This window comes from Populus nigra, chromosome 9, assembly GCF_951802175.1.
Source record: "Populus nigra chromosome 9, ddPopNigr1.1, whole genome shotgun sequence".
Taxonomy (NCBI): domain Eukaryota; kingdom Viridiplantae; phylum Streptophyta; class Magnoliopsida; order Malpighiales; family Salicaceae; genus Populus; species Populus nigra.
Window position 1 is genome coordinate 11,260,859 of NC_084860.1, and position 20,349 is coordinate 11,281,207.

At 31.4% G+C, this 20,349-nt stretch overlaps 4 protein-coding genes across 4 annotated transcripts in view; 1 reads left to right on the top strand and 3 right to left on the bottom strand.

Moving 5' to 3' along the window:
• Window positions 1–9,989, bottom strand: part of LOC133703025 (nuclear transcription factor Y subunit A-7-like) — a 39,926-nt gene extending 29,937 nt beyond the window's left edge. The window contains exon 1 of the mRNA XM_062127412.1: window positions 9,986–9,989. The gene's annotated coding sequence lies outside the window, so the exon portion shown is untranslated. The remainder of the gene's footprint in view (window positions 1–9,985) is intronic.
• On the top strand, window positions 1,733–7,233 carry LOC133702935 (ADP-ribosylation factor GTPase-activating protein AGD12-like). Its single transcript, XM_062127271.1, has 9 exons — window positions 1,733–1,988; window positions 2,643–2,732; window positions 4,094–4,175; window positions 4,373–4,448; window positions 4,970–5,133; window positions 5,335–5,473; window positions 5,548–5,664; window positions 6,095–6,190; window positions 6,639–7,233. Exons 2-9 carry the CDS (start codon window positions 2,696–2,698, stop codon window positions 6,918–6,920), a joined length of 993 nt encoding a protein of 330 aa, XP_061983255.1. The 5' UTR covers window positions 1,733–1,988; window positions 2,643–2,695; the 3' UTR covers window positions 6,921–7,233.
• Window positions 9,990–12,440: 2,451 nt separating the features above from the next.
• On the bottom strand, window positions 12,441–14,449 carry LOC133702650 (bifunctional protein FolD 2). Its single transcript, XM_062126955.1, has 5 exons — window positions 14,239–14,449; window positions 13,869–14,052; window positions 13,581–13,738; window positions 13,219–13,431; window positions 12,441–12,928 (listed from the first exon to the last, which is right to left on the bottom strand). Exons 1-5 carry the CDS (start codon window positions 14,350–14,352, stop codon window positions 12,698–12,700), a joined length of 900 nt encoding a protein of 299 aa, XP_061982939.1. The 5' UTR covers window positions 14,353–14,449; the 3' UTR covers window positions 12,441–12,697.
• A 1,926-nt stretch (window positions 14,450–16,375) lies between these two features.
• On the bottom strand, window positions 16,376–18,607 carry LOC133702751 (F-box protein At1g80960-like). Its single transcript, XM_062127075.1, has 4 exons — window positions 17,696–18,607; window positions 17,393–17,557; window positions 16,985–17,281; window positions 16,376–16,453 (listed from the first exon to the last, which is right to left on the bottom strand). The coding sequence occupies exons 1-4, from the start codon at window positions 18,605–18,607 to the stop codon at window positions 16,376–16,378; spliced, it is 1,452 nt and encodes a 483-aa protein (XP_061983059.1).
• Between the last annotated feature and the right edge of the window lie 1,742 nt (window positions 18,608–20,349).

The window sequence follows — 20,349 nt, forward strand, 5'->3', positions numbered from 1 at the left end:
TAAAGAGTATTTGTGTCATTTTGTTGATATTCTTTTTTTATAATTAATGAGTTGGGGTGAGATCATTTAAGTATTTCAATAAATAAAAAAAGAATTAAAAAAATACATTGACGTGCTGGGCACGCGTCAACCACGTGTTGTGCAGGTGATTCAAAAGGCCCAAATTATAGTTTTGGGGTTGCTTCTGGTGCGTCTTGACGTGTTTTTCATGAAAAAGCTGCGAGTGCATAGATAAGTTTGTCGGTTTGTCGCCGACAATCATTTCATTTTTCTTCTCTTTTCTTTCCTCTCTTTTCCTTTATCTTTTCACCTGCCATACAATTTCTCAGATTGGCAATTAAACTTCTCTTTCTTTTTTTATTTAGTCCATGTTTTTTTGATTATTATTTGCTTTATTTTAAATAAATTATAACATTTTATTCTTGAGTTAAATAGAGTTGATTGATTGAATATAGATGGATGTTCACTCTTATTTTTTTTTTGCGATGTTTCTCTAGCGATCTATACAACTTCTTTTAATATCGTCATACACTATTTTGCGGTGGGATTTGGATTGCCTCAGCAAGGTCTTCTGGTGGAAGGCATTGTCCACATTGAAATAATGGTAAGTCTCCAACAATCTTTTCTTTCATCTCATTTCAGATATAATATTTATGGTTTATTAGGTTTCGTTAATTGTTACCAAATATTCTTTGTATGTTTCTTCTGTTATTATTGTTTATGGTTTGAATCAAACAGTTACATTACTAATTATTCAATTTTGTTAAGTTAATGACTCATGAATTTTTTTTTTTGTTATTATTTCTTTACAAATACTACAATTACCTAAATATCCATGATGTACATAAAAAAATAATAACATTGATAGACCCTGCGTAGCGTGGGTCAGAAGCAAGGGAACATCTACAAGACACTTAAATTCTAGAAAAGGATCCAGGCCGACCAAATTAATGTCAACAGGCAAGAACTTTCAGCTGCATTACCTCCACACAACTTCATTCCAGCCTAGAAAAAGAGAGAGTATATATATACTAACCTGTAGAAGACTTTTACATGAGTCAACTAATTTTTTTTTATTTATATATATATATATATATATATATATAAGCTATAATGTATTGCATCTTTTAGGGGGGAAAAATTCACTCCAAAGTGCCATTAATTAGTCTTTAAAAACATAATTATGTGCAGTTAGTTTCTAAATAAATTTGGGATTTAATCACGTCTTTATATAAAAACTAAGTCAAATGTTTATTATATATATATATATATATTAATTTTATTAAATAACCATGTTAATTTAAAAACTTAAATGGTTGGATGAGATTTTTGAAATTGTATTATATTAGTATTGTCATCAAAACCTTTGTATTATATTAAAAAATAAACTTAAAATATAGGGTAATATTTTTGGAATGGTTTCATATTAATTATTCAACGAATTTTAATTTAATGAAAACTTATAGCATATTTGAGAATATGGTTGCAATTATTTTTCATTAGATATATCAAAATAGTGTTTTTTTATTTTTTTTAAAAAATTATTTTTAAAAATATATTAAAATAATACTTTTTATTTTTTAAAAATAATTTTTAATATAAAAAAAGCAGGCACTTTGTTTCAACGCTGACTACTCACCCGCGCATTCAACGACCGCAACGTTTGACAGTTGTTCAAAGGAGGAGAAGACACAAAAATAAGAATTGTGTTCAAACTTCGATTTTATTGTTTTGATGAGGGGGGACAAATATAATTACAGGCTCCAACCAACCATTTAAAGAAAGTTTTCTTTTTATAACCATTAAATGATAAATAAATAAAAATTAACATCGTTCTTATCACTACGTTGTTATCATTCGTGTGAAAGCTTGCAGGCAGCTTTTGACATTCTTTTCTCCCTCCATCTTCACCTGGAGAACCAATCTTTTAAGGCCTTGGATTTGATTGAAATCAGATTTCAATTCAATTCATTCCCAACGTTTCACTGGTAATGAAATTCTTTTATTTAGATCACTCAATCTTTCTCTTTTCTACTTTTATAATTAGTTTGCATTCAAGACCTTTTCTTTTCCTTGCTGTTAATTGTTATCAGTTAACGTTAGTTTTTTTTAAATGATTGCAAATCTATTATCTCTGTGTTCTTTTCTTATGAATCATTTAATTGATTCATTTCTCCATTTCTTGATGTGACTTTTTATTTGTTTTCCATTAGCAGCAATGCCTGTAATTTTTATTGTGTTGTCTGGATGCTGGGAATTGCTTTTGATGTGTCATATTGGAACTCTTTTCATCTGGGTTCTGCCTAAAGATAGCGAAAATTAATCTTTTGCTTCATTTTTATTTAATTTCTCGCCTTCTGTTTTCTGGGATGCCATTATAGCGTCACAGGCATAATTCCATTTTATCAGCAACCAAAAGACAAATTGTGTTGTGTTTCATCTTTTTGTTTGGTGCATTTCTGGCTATGTCTTCACATGGCCAGTTTCGGATTCTTTAATCTTTGTTGGCTAAATTTAGGATATATTGGGTTTCTGGTCAAAAGAGAAAGGTGCTCTTTTTTTGTTCAAAAGATTTTAGTCTTAACCTTAAGTATTATTGTTACTGAACTGGGCTCCTCTTTCTTCTGGTCATTTTTGTGCAGATAGCTTGGTGGAGACAGGATTTGTTGGATGTTTTTTTGTTATTATTGAAGCAATGAGCCGATTTTCAGAGCTGAAGCATGCTGCCTCAGGTATGGCGTTGAAGTAGTAATATAGTATAACACCCTTAACAGGTTTACACTCTTGTAATTTGAATGTTTTCTAATGTTATAGTTTTCTGCAGTAGCTCTGAATTCTTTATTTAGAAGATGGAAGGAACATACTTGGAGATTTTTTGCATTCTAGGCTTTTGCATTGAGGTTTTTCATCGTGTGAAAATGGATCGTGTCCTAATTCTTTAATGCTTTAGATTCTCTACAAGAAAAGAAATTGAGATTTCTCTGACTTATGGAACTCTATTTAATTCCTTGTGGGAGCTGTTTCCTTGACATGGATGCTATTAAGGTCATAAGTTGGTATTATTTTGTGGATATTCATTTGAAGTGACATATTTAATTGTTAAATGCTAAACTTTCAGGACGTAGTTTGACCATCGAAACTGAAAATTCTTGCTGTTGAATCTGAAACTAAGAACCCGATTCACTCCTAATGTTAAATCCTTTTTAATTGTGATATGTTTAGACATGATACTTTGTTTCTGTAAGATCTTCTTAGGTGCAGAAATGTACTTTTCATGCATTTTCTTTCTGAGAATTCTTTCTCTAGAAACTTGTACAGTTACTGATGGTTAAGAGTTTCATTATTCTGCCTTGTTGAAGAAACGTCATTTTCACTTGAATAAAATGGGACTGCCCTGTCTATTTGGAAACAGAAATGCGCTGTGTAGATTTCTCATCGGCATTTCTATCAGATTGTGGAGAATAAATAATCTGGTATATCATGGATCTTCAATTTGCAACAAGTTGGAGAAGCTCCCCATGAGATGCTGAATTTAATATATATTTCCTCAAAGAAGAACAAACTGCATCTCTGCTTGACATTTTTTAATGGGACTGGCCAAGTCGAATTTATTCTACAAACTATATTGCTTCATAGCATGAAAATTTTGTTGGTGTTTGTTTAGCCTGTAACAAATGTGCAATCATGCTACTGGTTGAAAATATTTAGTGCATGTTGTGAATTTAACACTGTATTGTTGTTTGATGTGAACAATGATCAGAGGAGTAGCAAGAGCAGAGCTCCTAGATTGTTCACAATGCTTCTGTTCCTTTAATTTTTTTCACCCTGCTCCCTGCTTTTGTTAATGAAATAACATAAATCTTTTTTGGCATTGTTTTTTTGTTTTCTGTTGGAATGGACCCCTTTCTTGGACCAATAAGTATGCATTATTCAATGCTTTTTGTTGTATCTTCTGCAAATAAGTACCTTATCTTTTATCATTTTTAATGATTGTAATACCCTCCAATTTTCACTATCTATTTATTTGATTGCTTCAAGAAGATTTTCTTAGCTATTCTATAAACTTAATTGCTGCATTTTTTTTTCTGGAAAGGTAAAAGAAGATTAAAAGATTTATTGCTCCAAAGTGATAATCGCTTTTGTGCTGATTGTGGTGCTCCCGATCCTAAGTGGGCGTAAGTTCAATAATATTCATATTAACATAACCGAAATACACACTTCATATTAACACACTGAAAAGTGACATTTTGTGAATATGTTTCTAGGGAATTAACCACTTAAATTGGAGAGATATTAAGAATGAGAAATTTTAGTTGTTTTGTTTTATGCCCTTGTGTTATTTTAAGAAATTTGGTAACATTCTTTCCTCCAGATCAGCAAATATTGGGGTTTTCATATGCTTAAAATGCTGTGGGGTACACAGAAGCCTTGGCACACATATCTCAAAGGTATCTATTCCATATTACCTCTGATTTTATTTTTTCAATAGAGGGAACTGCTGTAGGGAAGTATAATCCAATTAATTATATATTGCAATTTGAGTGACATTTTGTGCTTGCAGTGAGTAATAGACATAACAACTTGTTACAGCTTTGAAATGAAATTATATAATCTCTTTATCCCCAACTTTGTGAAGTTTCTATGAGTATTTTATTGTTATATCTACTGTAGAACCAATTGATGAACAGAAAAAATAGCACAAATCAATTTCTTAAGAAAATCAATTCATTTTAGAATCAAAGCATCATAACATAACTTGAATGCTTTGCTAGAGTGCTTATTTATTAGCATCAAACCAACATTGAAAGTCATAATCCCAATTGGGATAGGAAAACCTGCATGTAAATGCATGCACGTGTGTTTTAAAGTATGAACTAGAGTTGATGTCTACATGACGCTTACAGCTGGTCTTACTGTGTTCAAGCCAGTGGTTCTTCTCTTTAGAACATGATTAATTTGTATTGTCCAGGTTTTATCTGTGACGTTGGATGAATGGTCTGATGATGAAATTGATTCCATGACTGAAGTTGGAGGAAACTCATCTGCTAATGCAATTTATGAGGCCTTTTTACCTGAAGGAGTTTCAAAGCCAGGACCAGATTCCAGTCATGAGGAGCGTATGAGGTTCATCAGGTTAGAAATGACTTGCCTTTCAAATCCCAACCTGTCATTTTTTTTTCATATTCTTATTTCCTACCATGTGTCACTTGCATGGATGGATTAAGTCTCTGTTATGACAGATTAGATCTTGCATGGTGTCACCGCAAGAAAGTTACTGATGTTAATAGATTGGATGTTAATGGTGTTTACACATTATTATTTCAATTTTCATAGGTCAAAGTATGAGCTTCAAGAGTTTTTGAAACCTAGTTTGCGGATTACATCAGGGAAGACTTCCTCATCTTCTCTCAAGTCAAGTTTTTCCACGAAGCTCTTTGATAGTTTTCGAATTCCGAGTGTATCAAAGAATTCGGTTAGTTTTGTTTTGCCTTTTTTGTTTCCTTAGTTTCCTTTTCATACGCGGATAATACTGAAAAATTGTTACAGGAAGGCATGGTAGAATTTATTGGATTAGTGAAGGTTAAAGTTAAAAAAGGTACAAATTTAGCTATCAGAGATATGTTGTCAAGTGATCCCTACGTGATCCTTACTCTTGGGAAACAGGTTAGTGGAATTTGTCTCTTTTTTTTAAAATTTTCCCATTTTATCTCTCAAAATCCATGGTTGAGACAAGTTCATATAATGATGTATATATTTGTAGATCATTGGCACCAAGTGGAGATTTTTTCTTTCTAATTTTATCAAGGGTAATTCTAATCACAACCATTTGATAAATGGCTGATACCAATAAACTGTTCATTTGGTTGGCCATCTGGTCAGAACTCTGCCAAAGCTTGACTGGAGCTTCATAAATCTTTATTTACTGTAGTGGCAAATATATGTCCTTGTATAGAGTTTCATATATATATATATATATATATATATCAATTTCTATTGATAGAACAGATAATTGAGATTATTATTAAGCAAGCGAAGGGGCTGCTTCGACTTTTATGCTAGTCACTGATGATAAAATTTGTTTTTGAGTTAATAGACTGTTCAAACCACTGTGATGAAGAGCAACTTGAATCCAGTCTGGAATGAAGAACTCATGCTATCTGTTCCACAGGATTTTGGGCCCATAAAGTTGGTAAGCTTGTTTCTCATGTTTGAATGATGTTACAATCAACTTTTATTTTCATCCAATTATAGATCCAAAGCTACAAGAGTAAAGCTATTTAGATGTTTTATTTACATGGTGATGAAAATTCATTATTTGCCTAGTATTTTACCTTTTATCCAATATTATGTCTAAGCAAGGGCTGTTACATTTAGAACACAAACAAGTGATTGGATAAAGTACTTGTGTTGTTGCCCTTTTGGTTTCTTATGAACCACAGCTACTTTTGTTGTTATCTTGAGTAATCAGGAAAATACATATCTTGTTGTTGCTATCAATTTGCTGCTACTGAAACTAATTTGCTACATCTCACCAAATTATCTTTTCATCTCTATCCTTTAGTGAACAAATCCCTGGTTATTTCTTAACTGGTTCATACTGAGCTATGTGTCGTTCTTGTTGATGTTATGGATTGCAGAGTGTTTTCGATCATGACACATTTTCGGCTGATGATATAATGGGGGAAGCAGAGATTGACATCCAGCCGTTGATAACATCAGCAATGGCATTTGGGGACCCGGAAATGTTTGGAAATATGCAGATTGGGAAATGGCTGAAATCACATGACAATGCCCTTGTTGTTGATAGCATCATAAACATTGTTGATGGGAAGGTGATGCAGGAGATCTCATTGAAGCTTCAGAATGTTGAGTGTGGTGAACTAGAAGTAGAACTAGAGTGGATGCCTCTTGACCAGTAAGTAGAAATTTTAAATCACCCTTCCATTTCAATAAAAACCTGCACTATCGATTCCATTATTTAATATGGAATGACTGCATATTTAACTTCTTTCAATTTTATTCCTTGATTCTTGCCCTTGTTTTTTACCCTCTTACATCTCCTAAGAGGCAACAGCTTATTCGTTAACTCTGACAATTTGCAGTGTATAAATTATGTTTGTTTCAAAAATTGAGGGAGCAACATGTACAAAAGAAAACTCAGTGCTCATACATACATACATACATATTTGTAATTTATCTTTGGATTTGAAGTTGGAAGCATTTTATCTTCAATTATGGTGGCCTCGTTTATTTATTCCCTTAATTCCATAGTATAGGTAACACTTACTAAGGATGTGTTTGGTACTTTCCTCTTGTTTGGTACATAACAGTTGAGGGTGAGATAAATAGGGGTTGAAAATCGCCTCGCAATTAAATGGAGCATGGCTCCCACTTTTATTTATTCTCCTCATTTCCCAAGTCTCATTCTGTTTAACTTTTTTAATTGAGATCCATTAATATTATTTTATTAGGTGGGAGTTCATTATTATATATATATATATATATATATATATATATATATATATATATATATATATATCCCATTTTTAGAAGGTGTAATTTGAAAAGGGGTGAAAAGTATCCACTCTTCGACTATTTGGTCCAAGTAGAAATAATTTCTTAATAAATTATTTGTATGCACTTAATTTCTGAACAAAATTTAGGTAAGATAGTTTCATTTTTTTTCTTTTTAAGCCCACACATGCCTCTCTTGTTGACCTATCCCATAAAGGGAAGGAGCCCCCCACTCCTCCCTTGGACCAAAGTTCATGTTGGCTCTTGTAGTTTGAGAAAATATTTCATAAAATTATGTGTTTGTTTATAAATTTACATAATTTAAAAAAAAAACTTAGGTTTTATATAAAATAATATGGATTAAATTGAAAATATCCATTACGAAATAAAATGATCTACTTCCACTTCTTATTTAAGAAAACTTTCATTAGGACAAAAGAGAAGTTAGAGGGGAGAAGTTAAAAGACAAGAATTAGAAAAAGAGAAGTTGAAGAAGAGAGAGAAAGGAGATGAAGAAGAGGGGTTGGAAAACAAAAGTTGGTAACTTTTTCTTTTTTATTAATTTATCATCAATTGATTGTAATGTCTAGAAAGTTACATATAAATAATAAACCTTAAAACAACCAACTATTGACAGTCGATTAAATAAAAATGTCTAACATAAATAAAATTTAATTAATAAAACTCAATTAAAAAACTTAAATAAATTAAACAAAAAATATAAGTTAAAGCCTAATCTATTGGGTTATCCTCTATTGTCTATGATTATATATGTGTGTAAATTGTGTCATGAATTCGGTGTCTCCATCAACTCTTTTGAGGTTGGAGAAACTCGACCCTGTCGAGTGTAGTTCAAGGCGACTTCGATAATGCGTTCAAAGATCATGATGAAGCTACTGTGATGTGTCTCTGATAATCCAGGTATAGTCTGAATTTGGTCACATAGCTCGTAAACTAGGACTTGCTGAATCTCACCATTCCTGGTAAATTTTTTTTTTTTACATCTGAAGTAGCATTTGTATGTTTCTTTTGTGCCAATGATAAGGATAATGAGATAAGAGTATCAAAAGGTTCATCAGGGATATGATGTTGTAATTTGTATATAATCAAGTGCTTTGTATTAAAAGTAAAGCTAATACCAAAGTTTGATGATAGTTTAATGATAATTTAATGACATAAATATTTGTAACACTTTATATGGTATATTACTACTCGCCTGCAATTATTAACTAGTTTCAAGAGAATACCATTTATATCTAATATCTATTATGAAACAATCTTCAATATTAAATACATTATGACACTCAACTTGAACTTTATATTGTTCATTATTTGTTTGAATTCGTTTTATAATCTCAACTTGTAAATCATGAACTCTACATGCAAAAAACTCAAGTTGATTTAGACATGCTAATATAAGGAGACATGGGAAGAAGACTTATAGACATCCTAGGTTTATGATCATAAACATCATATAGCCAAGAGTTTGGAATGGACCTAACACTTTTTGAATCCTGGAAGAATATATATTGAATATAATCTAGTGAATTAGGACCATCCTTATCTTTTTTATATGAATTTGGAGTAAAGATTCAATGAGCTTAATAAACTGCTCAAAATCTACAACATGTTGATACGTTTAATAAATTTGATAATTTGAACAAACTCATAAATTGTTTAATTGTAAGAACAATTAAAGATTGTGCTATGATACTAGTGTTGATACGGGACAAAAAAGGGAACTAGGAGAAGTTACAGGGGAGAAGTAAAAGACAAGAATTAAAAGAAAAGGGAGATAAAAAAAGAGAGAAAGAAATGAGCTAAATAAGAGAGGAAAATTAGGGTTAAAAAACAAAAGTTTGTAACTTTTTTTTTTTTATCAATTCATCACTAACTAAACACAATATTTAAAATATTATAAATAAATAATAAATCCTAAAACAATCAACTATTACGCTCAACCCACTAAATAAAATCATCTAACATAAAATACAATCTAATTAATAAAACTCAACAAAAAATTCAAATAAATTAAACAAAAAATATAAGTTAAAACTTAATATCTTAATAGATTAGGCTACCCTCCCTATCTATAATCTTAAGTAGTACTTCTCATAAACATATTATCGAACAAATAGTTTAGTCATTTTTTTAATTTTGCCTCTATTTTTTTAAAATTACACTTTACATTCTTGATCGACTCAAAATTTAAAATAAAATAAAATGATAAATTTACCCTCATAGATAATATAACACAAACACACATTAATTTCTTTTTTAAATCCTTTCCCTTTTTTTCTTCCCTTTTTTTCTTTTCATCTTTTTCATCGCAAAAGGACTTATAGATGTGAAATCCTAGATTTTCAACAAATGCCCAAACTTTATTTTAAAGAAAAATAAATTTGTTTTATTTTTAAAATTAGATCTTAAAATATATTTACAATATTCAACATCGTTCCTTTTTTATATGTAAAGAGAAAATGTTGATTCCATTATACGTGTTACTAAGTGATTGAAATCAATTCATGGAAGGGGGGAGGGGTTTTCTTGGATCCATGCTTACAAAGTCGATTTTCTAAGAGTCTTGAAAATTATAAAAATAATTACAATGGTCCTAACACCCTTTTCTTTTTCTAAATTGAATCACCCATACCTCTTTAACCTATAAGATAAATTTTTCTTTCATAAGAACCCTAAATCTTAACCCATCTCCAATCCCTAACTCTGCTGTTAAAAAAACCGTTTAAAATCATATGATTAAAGTAATTATCCTTACAAAAGAGAGAAAACCAATTCCATCTTACAAATAAGTTATAAAAATCATACTCTTTGTATCCATTAAAACATTGGTTGACAAGACTTTAGACTTAATAGTGTTTATTTTCCTAAATAAAAAGACATGGATTCCTTTTACAAGAAGTTCATGGAGTTAAGGATTAATGGGGTTAAGTTGGGTGTAAAATGCACAATAATGATGTATGGAAAAGCCATACAATTTTTGGTTGCTCAAAGCAGCTAGTTATTGTTTATTGAATTTTAAAAGATATTTTAGGAGAAGGAGAGGGGTGATGAGGAAGAAGCTACAAATTAGTACTTTTATACAAGTTACAATTATAAAGATTTATGATAAAAAAACAAATTATGTTATTTCCAAGATCATTGTTGCAACTCAATTTTTAATTTTTTTAGAAAAAAACCAACAAATAGAAAAAAAAAACAAAACCCTTAAAAAATATGTTCATAATATATTTGCATTATTTTCTAATTTTTTCAAATATTTATATTATTATTTTATTTTTTATTGAATAATAAATATTAATCATACAATAGATATTCATATAGATACTCAAATCCCGATAGATAGGTTATGAATACTTAAATTTCTTACCTGATGGATAATGTGATGGGTATGTATACAAAGAAATTTGACCTATGGATACCCATTGTTATCCCAAGTAATAACTTATAAGAAGTTTGAAATTATAGTAGGATTCACATGTGTACAATTAGAAAATGAATTTAGCTTGTAATATGATTTAATAAACCTTTTTATATGATACAAATATATGTATAAAATTAGAATTGCTTAAGTAAATAGAATTCAAACTCTATAATAGTAGAAATAAGGCTAGATACTATTATAAATGATGGTGAACCCTATTTATTTAATTTCAGTGATTTGTGTACTAGTTTTTCTTCTTCAAAAGGTTTTATTTATAATTTTTTATTTATTGCTTTCTCTTAATTTTTCTACACTTTGGTTCCCTATAAACATATCCTCTATTGAGACTCCTTTATTTTCTTTACATAGTGAAGCTTTTAAAGTTGTTCTTATTGAGGGTCCAAGACTTAAAAGTCTCCATTTCTTTTGAATAGAAGTAATTGTCGTCTCATCAAAAGTTTATTAATGAAAACAAACGCCATCACCATTAACTTTTTGGTTACCATTATTGCCACCACCATCTCCTCATCACTATTATCATTATCATCATTTCCACCAACTTGTTAACAAAAAAATCACCATTCCTACCACTACTAACACTCTTAACTCTAAAGGCCAAGCTATTAGAGCTTGTTTGTTAACGAAGTAGTTTCTATATTTCATGTAAACCACATTTGGAGTGTGTTTGGTTTCTTTCCAAATCAGAGGTTCATCGTGTGAGACCCACCAATAATTGAGGTTAAACCTTAGTTATTGGTGAAGCAGGTAATACCTACTTTTTTAACATACAAAACCTGTAGTTCACTACATAAGATCCACCAATATTTATTTTTTATTTTATTTTTCAATATAATTTAATAGAGCACTGCTCATCCTTTATATACAATATTTTTCTTTAATTTAGCTTTGTTATTTTTTACTTTAACTATGTTATTTAGAACTAATATCATCACTAGTATGACCATGAACATATAATATTATTTTCTTCTTTTATTTACATTTTTTTGTCTTGCTTTCCATTTAAAAAGTATTATGACATTCATGTTGGGAACCAAAATAAGAGCCCATTTAGTATTTGTAACCATAGTTATTTTTTAAAATATTTTTTTTGTTTGGAAATGTGTTGAAATAATATATAAAAATAATTTAAAATAAAAAAAATAATAAAAAAGTTTCAATATTAAAAACTGCTAAAATGCCAAACAAACACTAATTGGGTTTAAAAAATGTTCAGCAGCTTACACCCCCACTGTGGATGGGCTGTAGCTTACAGCACCATTTCTAGTTCAGATTGGTTTTAGCTGGAGCAAGTAATATCATAAATATCAATAGTTGTTACCTATGGAAGTCACCATTGCACTAAAAACAGTTCGATAGAGAAACAAAAACTAAAAAGGAAAATCAAAAGGATAACGTTCATGATGGCATCAGAAGCCGAGTATTACTGTGGATAAAGATGTCATACTGTAAACACTTTAGAGAATTACTGATAACAAAGATCACACTAGCAGATAAAGCTAGCTTCTTAATTTATTTTTCATCCCAATCACAATAAAAGTTGTTCAGTTTGATACTCTTGCAAAAATTTGCAAAGATTGAAAATTCTGAAGCTCACATAGTACAATACAGAACAAAAGCTATGATTTATTAGCCACTGAACTTACGGAAACATTGTTTTCCTATGAGACTTGAGTTAGGATAGAGCGAAATCATCAACTATAATTGAACAAAATTGAAGCACTACTGCACAATAACCCGCTTTGCACCTTCCAGAGTGTTCTTGAGCAGCATTGCAACAGTCATTGGACCCACGCCCCCAGGAACTGGAGTAATACATCCAGCTATCTTACATGCTTCCTTGAAATCCACATCTCCCACTAACCTATAACCTGTCTTTCTACTTGGATCATCGACAGCATTTGTCCCAACATCAATAACTGCAGCACCAGGTTTAATCCAACTTCCTTTTATCTGAAAGTTAAGAAAATAAACTTATATAAAAGGAAATTCACTCCATCAAAGCCAGCAAACCAATTCCAACATATTAGACTATTAGGAACCATGAGCTAGCATAAATCATATTTGCTTCGCACGTGAATATGGTTTGTGTAATCTTGGCACAAGCCTAAGCTTACAGAAATTGATTGACTGCACAGAAGATGCATTAATAACCAAATTGTTTATGAAGGAAACAAAAACATCACAGGAAGAAATTTTCAAAGTTGACAATGTTGTTACAAGCAATCATTATGTCCTGTTACCATCATTGGTTGCCCTGCTGCTGCAATAATGATGTCAGCTTCACGAATGATGCTTTCTTGATCATTAGAACGTGAATGGACCACAGTAACAGTGGCATCTGCTTTCAGAAGAAGCAAGGAAACTGGTAATCCAACTATGTTACTGCGACCTACAACTACTGCCCTTTTTCCCTTTATACTTACACCACTTCGATGTAGAAGTTCAAGACAACCCTGTTGGGAGAGGGAAAAAAGTTCTGCTTAGAAAACACAGGATTATAAGAATCAGCCCGATTAGCAAGCACATTCTTGTATAAGGATTGAGTTTTACGCATAGCATAATGCATAAACATTGGTATTGAAAGCAGTTCAAAACCAAATACCTTGGGGGTGCAGGGTTGGAAAAGCGGCTCTCTGTCTTTCATTGCAAGTTTGCCGATGTTCAGAGGATGAAAGCCATCTACATCCTTTGCAAGACTAATTTCACTTAAAACTTTCTCTTCGTTTATATGCTTTGGCAGTGGCAGCTGAACCAATATTCCTGCCAATATAAAGATAGATTGCTCAAAAACTGGCGTCGTAACAAAACGATGCAATAACCAGCTTCAATAAAACCTCTGCGAAATTTCAAAATTTTTTCAAAACAATAAATACTTGAAGATTAAACCAACCATGCACATCAGGATTTGCGTTCAACTCATGAACCTTGGAAACGAGTTCAGCTTCAGATATTTGCTCAGGGAGGTCCATGTCAAAGGACTGAATCCCAACTTCAGCACACGCTTTTCTTTTCATACCCACATAGCTTTGAGAATCCTTTCTATTGCCCACAATTACTACAGCTAACCCAGGAACCTAACCACATCAAAACATGAAATTACTGAACTCTTAACATCATAAACAGAAAAGCAGACAAAACCCAAAACAGGAACTAGTCTTAGCAACATTTTTACAGCTAGAAATGTAAAGAAAGTGGAAAATACTTGTCAATTCATCCAGATTTCTGTTTTAATTAAATTTTGCAAAGAGATTTGTGAATACCTTGCCGTATTTCTCTGAGAGTTGACGGACTTCCTCGGCGATTTCTGATCGGATTGTTTGAGCGATGAGCTTGCCGTCGATTACGGTGGCTTTATGTTCCGATTGGGACGCCATTGAAGGAACGTTGGAAAGGAGTCGGAGCTTGGTTTTCTCACTAGTTAGAAGAAGATCAGCAAATTAAAGTCAGCTTGACACGAAGATTGGTGGCTGAAGTGAATAGACTAGGGGTAGGGGTTGTTTCGGTATTGTATACGGTTGCTTTTTTAAAATTTTTAATTTTTTTTTAAATTTACATTTGATGACATAAAACAATCAAAATATATAAAAATATAATTTAAAATAAAAAAATTCGAAATTTTAAAAAATTCTAGTTAAAACACGAGCAAACACTCTTAAACAATATTAATTTTTATAATAGTAATATTTTATTAGTTATTTTTTAAATTTATTTTAAAAAATCTAATAAATATATATAAAAGAGAGAAATCCTAGCAAGATAATCTTATTATTTTTAATGGGTTATAATCTTTTGTTTTATAAAAACAATTTAGATAGGATTAAAATTATATGTTTAGGTATAACTTAAATACTATACCGAGATAAATGAGTCATCCAATTACTAGAAAATATATTCAGGCTAATATATACAATTTATTTATGCAATTACCTTTTACAATTTATTTTTTTTTGCAAATTTATCTCTTTTTTATTACAACTTTTCTTTTATATTTCAAGTGGTTGCTCTTCTACTTTTTTTTTATATTTGGTATTACTTACCCTTTCTTAGAGATCATAATACCTGTATCCACTCAAAATTAAATTCCTAATTATAATTTATTTTTATTGGAAGGAAAAAAAGAGACCAGGTAACATAGTCGATCCATGAAATTATTTGACTGCTCAACAGATTGGCATGCTCGATGGGATAATATTCATTATTATTTTATTAAACTCGTTTCATATGAATTCTGTTCCTCGGACAATCTACGATGATCTTCATTGAACTCTTGACTTGCTTTCTCTCACTTTTCTTGCGCAACATTTTGTTTCTTGCCTCAGGCATGCTTCACTGTGTTATTTGCGCTGCAATATTACTGCATGTATTGCCTTCTGAAGATTATTTGTGTTCATGTTATTTAAATTATCTGGACTACTACTCTTTCCTCACCAAGAATTTATATCATCCCAGTGTTGTGATCATTAGCTCATACATTAATTTCCAATTTAATTGGTTCATACAACTGTTTTACAAACACACTCAACACATTCTTTTCTACAAACACAGTTAGCAAAATTGATGTTTTCTTTTTCTGCTGCGTAGCGCAGACAATTGTTTAGTCAGTAGTAAAGTTGCTCCGTGTCCACACAACACAGAGCATCTTTTGCAGAAAAAAAAAACCTCCATTTCCCTTCCTGACAGGTCGTGGATGATAGAAATGCTTTCAGGAGCTCCCGTGAACTGAATAAAGAACATATCCTGAGACCCATTTCCAAAATTGAAGTCATGGCTATATTTCCTCATGGTTCAGCCATTATGTTGCTGAAATTTGAATCCCAAAGAAAATCAAATTGAAGAAGAAGAAAGAAATGGAAGTGACTCCAACTTGCAATGTACATTCATGAACAAAATACCATCTGTACTTTTTATATCTACCAGACTGCATCGAGCGACAAAAATCAGGTTGATGATTGAAAAATTAATGGAGGTAACGAATTAATGATACTAGCTACGAACATGTCCCAAAGCTAAAAGAAGAAAGCCTTCTATCTAGCAGGAATCTATTAGTTTTGACTCTCGTGGCTGATTCCGATGCAGTATTCTTCTTCTTTTCCTTCATAATAGGAAATTGGCAAAATCTGAAGTTGTCAAGCTAGAAATATAGCTCTACAAATTGAATTGCATCACACAGAAGCACAACCGGCAGTACTGGCCTAAACACGGGAAACACCGGAGAGTACACAGCTAGCTAGACATTAGCCAGAATATTTACTGCTACATGACAACGGACTATATAGCATGTCAAAACAGCTTGACAAATACGGAATTCAATGGCATGGACTTGAACGTTAAAAGAGCGAATTCCAAACGTCAGATATGTCAAAAGGAGCATGACTAGTACATATTATGTGAGAGTTCTTAAGAAGCGAAGAAAACAGCAGAACGAAGCTGCGAAGCATTATATATTTGAGGGCATTGAAACTCTTTAGCAAGCATCTACGATGTGAACTAAATTCATCATCACCCAAAAGTTTATGATCATACGCACCGTCATGGAGTCTCAAAGCTAACAAATATATAATGGTGAACATTCAATTGTAATAGAGTATTTGATGCCAAATTTGCAAACTTTTAGCTTCTAACTTCAAATTGTAGAGCATGTCAATTAATTAGCTTGCTTACTGGAGAAAATTTACAGGGAAACAATCCTAATTAATATTCACTTCTAGAGTTTGATGCTCCATGTCATAACAGGGCCTAGATGGGACTTAGGTTTTCACACGAATAAAATTTAGAATAAAATGCACAGAAAAATGTTTAACGAGCAGGATTTCTTTCGGGACAACCCGAAATAAAGAAATGTCAAGGCATACTATCTGGCACTCATAAGTTCTTGTCTCAAGCAAATTAATGAGTTAAAAATCCAGGGAATTCTAAATTCAAGTGGAAATTAAAACTACTGGCATCAAATTAACAAAAGGGATTTTTGTTTAAGGTTGACACCCAATTCTGAAAACTTCCATCTACCTTTGGCTTCAAGACTATAGAGAGATTGACGGAGGCCCTTGGCTCGAGTGGTAAGCCTAAAGTTTCCCTTGCTCCTGTCTCTGAGCAGTTCTCGCCACATTCAATCACAAATCTCCTCAGCATGGGAGCCTTTCTTATGAGATGTTTAGCAAAAATGATCTCCTCCTCTTTCCCACAGAATCCTTTTATCTTCACCAACTTCAGGCTATGTGTGATGCTATCATGCAGCTCCCTTTTCTCCCAGAACATGGATGTAGGATATGGTAATTCCCAGTCGGAAGGCCCCCTATTGTTGGGCTTATGAAAAAGAAACAAAAGATTCGAAGTAAGGACAAATGTGTGTGTGTGTGTAGTCTCCAGTAACCAAAAACACGAAGAAAAAAAAGGACGTTAGAAAATCCTACTTACTGGAATACTGATACCGAGTCTCTGCAAATGGGTGCATAGTCTGAAGATGTGATCTAAGATGTGTTGTTCCATTTGACTGTCCAAAGCTAAACTGATAGATAGAGTATGCAACTGCCCAAATGGATTGGAGCACTTCACAAAACCATTATTAGGGTTTTGCTGCTGCTTAAAATGAACAAAAAACAATAAGCAAAAAGAAAGAAAGAAAAAAAAGACATTAGTCTTCTCATCATCCACAAACCATATATTTAAAACTTAAAGCTAAAATTAATTAATCAATGAAATTAAACCTAGAAAACTTACCAAGAGGCCACAGCAACGCTCAAGAAAATCTATGATCCTGGAATAGATTTGTGTGCTTTTTTGGAGTCGACCACCATCAGAACAAAATCCAAACTCCACGAGACTCGGAGTATTAATTTTCATATTTACTGAGCACGAAACTGAATTAAGCACAAGAATGCTGAGGCCCTCGGCTTTGATATCAATTCCTTCCAAATCCAAGCCGTTAAGTTTCAAAGACTTGAGATTCTTATCATGGATCTCTATCTTTTTTAAGCCAGTGCAAGAACAAAGACACAAATCCTCCAAGAACATGCAATTTAAAATAACCCGAGAGAGGGTTTTATCATCAAGATTCACCGAATTGAGCCTTAAGGTGACAAGATTACAGCAGCTTTCAAAAGGAGAAGCATCTTTAAGCCTATATCCCTTCAATTCCAAAACATGTAGGGTTCTACAGAAAAATATACCTGGAGGCAAATTGCACCGAAACTTATCGGATACAAAGAGTTGTTCGCACACGAGGGAGAGTTCTTCGATGAGCTTTTTCTCTTTAAGGTTTTTGATCAATCTTTCAACGAGACCAGATTTAAAATTATCTTCAATGTGAGAAATACTGCAAGATACCAGTTTTGTTTCATGAGAATCAATGATCTTTTCAACTAAACCTGTGCCTCGTGAAATCTCGTCATATAGTCTCTTTCTGTTATAGTCTCTGAAACTCGCATCCCTATCATAAATATCTATGCAGAATTTGGTCAGAAAGTTTGTATCAAAGTGAAGGCAAGACGAAGATTTCCATATATTTTTCCATCTTTTTGACAAGATGCTTGTTCGTATACTTTCTGAGATACTTAGATGTGAAATAATCCGAGATAAAAGTGCGTCAGGAAGGCTGCTAATTTGATCAACACCTTCAATATTCATCTCCATAGCTGACAAGCAAATTATACAAAGAAGAACCCTAACTATATGAATTTGATATTTTGAGGATGAATTTAAAAGAGTAATAAAGGGATGATAAATACTATCAGAAGTAGAATTTTACTGAACTTCTACTATGAGATTTATGAGTCCATCTAGTACTAGAGCCATAACATGAGCAAAACTCTAAAAAGTTTTTATTTTTTTTATTATTTTTTATCTAGCTGTTAAATATGGACACATGTATGCTCACACCATGAAATTTTCACTAATAAAATTTTATTACATTTCCTCTTTCTCCTCCAGCTGACGACGACCATCTTCATCACTGGTCCAACTTCAGTCAACGATAGCAGCTCCAGCCAAAGAAGACCGACGACATCCTCTTCTCTTCCAGCGACATTGATGATGATAGCCCGCCAGCCTCTCCTCATTGTTTTCTCAACTAGTACTAGAGTTATTTATAAAAACAATTGCAAGTGAATATTCAATTAAGAGTAAAATAAATATTTTTATTATATAGTTCTTATAAATTAACTATTTTTTTATTTTTACAACCATATAAAAATCATGAAGAAATAATTTTATAATTTTTTATGGAAACTAAAAAGATAGATTATGATATGTTTTTAACCAAAACAAAAATTCATGTTTTCATTAAGGAAATGATATTTTTTCTTAATAAATAAATATTCTCTCACTAGTATATGTGCTCCACCTTGTTGCCTTCCTGGTTCTTATAAAGATCTGCTTCTGTCTCCTCATCTAGTTTGTGCTACCTAGATAGATAAATTGTATTTAATAATATTTTTTAAATTAATAATAGATTTTTTTAAATTTAATTTTGTTTTAATTGTTTTTTTTATTTTTAAATAATTAAATATAATACCGATGGAATTATCATCTATTTATTTTGTCAATAATATACATATAAATGTAATTATTTGGCAAATAAATTTTTTTTCAAAAAATTATTTTATCTTTCCTTTGAATTGGCATAATCCTCTTGTTTTTTTTTTATATATATAATTGCTGCTAGAATTCATTAAATGTTATTTTCTTGTGAGAGTCTTTCAAAGAAATTATAAATTTTGTTTATAATAATTCATTGTTAGTTAGAATGATCAACTGGTAACATTGGCATAACTAATCAGTGTTAAACTAAATTTCATTAGTGTTCTTAATAGTCAAACAAACGATTGATGAATTGAATTAGATAATAGTTAATTTTATTATTCCTCCTATTAATCAGTCGATTAAATTGTTTAAAAATCCTATATAGTCAACTAATTTGTGTAGTACATCAGCTATCAATTTAATTTTTAGTTATTTAATTTTTTGAATTCACATATTACACATTCTATTTTCATGTTAAATAACATCATAAAATGATCATAAGACAACATTTCAAACAATCAATTTTTATAACTTAATTTTTACACAACACTAATGCATTCAACATTTCATATATCCCATAATAATCCAAACTAATCTCTTTATATCAATTCCTTACCTTAAACATATGATAATTAAAGGGAAGAATGAAAGAATGACCCAAGTTTTTTTTATTTTTGTCTTTTTTCTTTCAATCCCTCTAAAACCCTAACTTTCAAGTTTTAAAACTCTCTAACCCACCTAAATGTTTCTTTTTTATCATTTAATAACCCTTTTAATCACTTCAATTTAGTCTTTTCTAAGTTATTTCATTAAGAATTGAGAAGAAGAAATAAAAAAACCATAACCCCCCTTTT